At 38.7% G+C, this 2,407-nt stretch overlaps 1 protein-coding gene across 1 annotated transcript; it reads right to left on the bottom strand.

The window, feature by feature from the left end:
• Window positions 1–390: 390 nt before the first annotated feature.
• Window positions 391–1,583, bottom strand: LOC107678790 (uncharacterized). The gene is made up of 3 exons (XM_016474188.1): window positions 1,481–1,583; window positions 1,077–1,397; window positions 391–990 (listed from the first exon to the last, which is right to left on the bottom strand). Exons 1-3 carry the CDS (start codon window positions 1,581–1,583, stop codon window positions 449–451), a joined length of 966 nt encoding a protein of 321 aa, XP_016329674.1. The 3' UTR covers window positions 391–448.
• Between the last annotated feature and the right edge of the window lie 824 nt (window positions 1,584–2,407).

Below are 2,407 nucleotides of genomic sequence, written 5' to 3'. Positions count from 1 at the left end.
TGATCACTATTGTTTTGAAAATCATGTCTAGGCCTTAACGATCTCTGATCATCTTCTGAAATATGGTCATGTAAATCACCGTGACATCTTTTACTGCTCATTTTGAATTATTATTATTTTTAAATCAGAAATACAAAAAATTTAAATCTTAAAGACAAGCGTGTACATCCCCCTGAAAACGTTTGCAATGTGACATAACCAGATATAACAAAAACAAAACATGTACAGTATAAATTTGAAACCACCGTTTTCTTCCACAAGTAAAATAGTATCAGAAACAAACCTCAATAATAAGCATAAAACAACAATAAATCGATGGCAAACAATAATAAATGTAAGAAATAACAAACAATAATAAATGTGTGAAATAACCTACGCTGATAAAAAAACGATGTCAATAACACAGAAACAAAAACAAGCAGCAATTCAATACATAGAATATTACGTCCTATCTCCCCATACGATTGTACAAATCTGTTAACATTCTCTGAATAAGATTTAAACGTTCACCCATAAGAGATAAAGCGTTTACCACAAGTCTTTGCTCGGCGTGCTGCTGGTTTATCGCTTCCGATACACCGCTCATGCTCTGCTGAAACTGTCGGAATTCATTATACAGCTGGTCGTGACAACTTCTCCAAAATTCAGCTGCGTGACGTAAAGCTTCGTTATGTTGCTGTTGACACGCTATGATGTTTCTTAAAATCGCCAACACATCACTTTGGGCACTAGCGACAATGTCTTCCGCTTCCCTGTAAGATAGGGGTTGTCCGGCCAAGTCGAAAAGTCTCTCAAAGTACCGATTAACACGGCTCAGCATGTCATAATCAAGCCTTATATTTAAATCACGATCACGGAACAGTTCCTGAGGAATTTCATGCGGTAATTCATCCTCTTCCTCACTCTCCGAATCGGTGAAGGATATCTGATCCCACGCGTGGATCATCGAATCAGACCACGCTGTTAGGTCTCTCTCATCGCAGACTTGTTCTGTAAAAATAACAATAACCGTTTATTAATTTAACTAATAAAAATCAAACATAAAACGTAATAATGAGATTTTCTGTTTTACATACCATTATTCTCTGAAGTCCTTAAACGGGTGGTGGTCGGTGAGTCATCCGTATCCTGCTCCTGTAACCTCAAGCGTTTCACGCCCTGACCGCCTGTATGCTGAGACCTCAATTGCGGCGTTGGGGAGCTGGATGCGGCTGGGGTGTGATCGCTAGTGCTGGCGATGAGCGTGTGAGACCCTTCCTCTGAAGACGTAACGCGCTCGGGGGTGGTTCGTATGACGTTGTTTGTCTCGTGACGTGATTCCGAACTAACTACAACCTCTTGCAACGCCTCCTCTGTAGGTAATATTACCACGTGGCTGTCAGAACCAACGTGTTCACCTGTCAAAATTTTGTAAACACTTTATGAGAAACTGAAACTTTTAACACGTTGAGAAAAACGAAAGTCTGTATATGCAACCTACCGTTATTAACATCGCAGTCATCATCACAGGTAACTAATTGGGCCTCGTCAACTGGTGGGGTAAAATGATAACGATTATTATTATTATTGCTATTATTAGACATTGAGTAGTTAATAGAAAAAGAGAAAATACTTACATAGCTCTACAAGGATCTGTTCCAACCCTTCGTCGAAAGCCAGATTCTCAAAAGTTTATAAGAGATTATAAACACAGGGTGTTAAACAAATATTCACGTTTAAATATATTTAAATAACACCGATGAAAAACACACTTACCATCGTAATTGTCAGCCATTGTTCCGTCGATTGATTAGATAATTAATATTGTACACCGTGAAGACAGAGTTACAGGTAGACCTAATGAACGTTGTACAACTTTTGCTTTTTAACAGTTCGTAGTGTGGGGGGCGGCTCCTTAGAACTCAGCGTAAAATCCGATAACAACCAGCAGGGGGTATCCTAACACCATTTTTTCTTTTTTCTTTTACAAGTTAATCGGTGTGATATTAGCGGTGCGATCTATCTCAGAGCCTGCCTGGTCTTTATTACGTATCCTGGGGGCGTAGCCATAGACTTTCATCTTGAGAGCGTTAGATATATCCTTATCTACACATGTTTGAACGCAACGGGGTTTTTAACCGCCGAAAAATCAGTTTGGATATCTGTTTATCGCTCTCACACCTTGTAAACCATACGCTCAAATGACCGTTTGAAGTAGGTCTGATGTAAGTCTCACGTTGGAAAATCAAAGAGATCTATTCTCTTGTTTGTATTAGGTATAACTCATAATTGCTTGTGTGTGTGTGTGTGTGTACGTACGTTTTAAACATGACAAAAATCGGAGTGAATAAAGATAACAAATTTAACTAAAATGAAGTAAAATGGAACACAATTTCCCTTCATCATAGACCGTTTGTTAAAACACACA

The sequence above is a fragment of the Sinocyclocheilus anshuiensis genome, unplaced genomic scaffold, assembly GCF_001515605.1.
Source record: "Sinocyclocheilus anshuiensis isolate Anshui unplaced genomic scaffold, SAMN03320099.WGS_v1.1 scaffold2154, whole genome shotgun sequence".
NCBI lineage: Eukaryota > Metazoa > Chordata > Actinopteri > Cypriniformes > Cyprinidae > Sinocyclocheilus > Sinocyclocheilus anshuiensis.
This window is presented reverse-complemented; position numbering and strand designations above follow the sequence as displayed.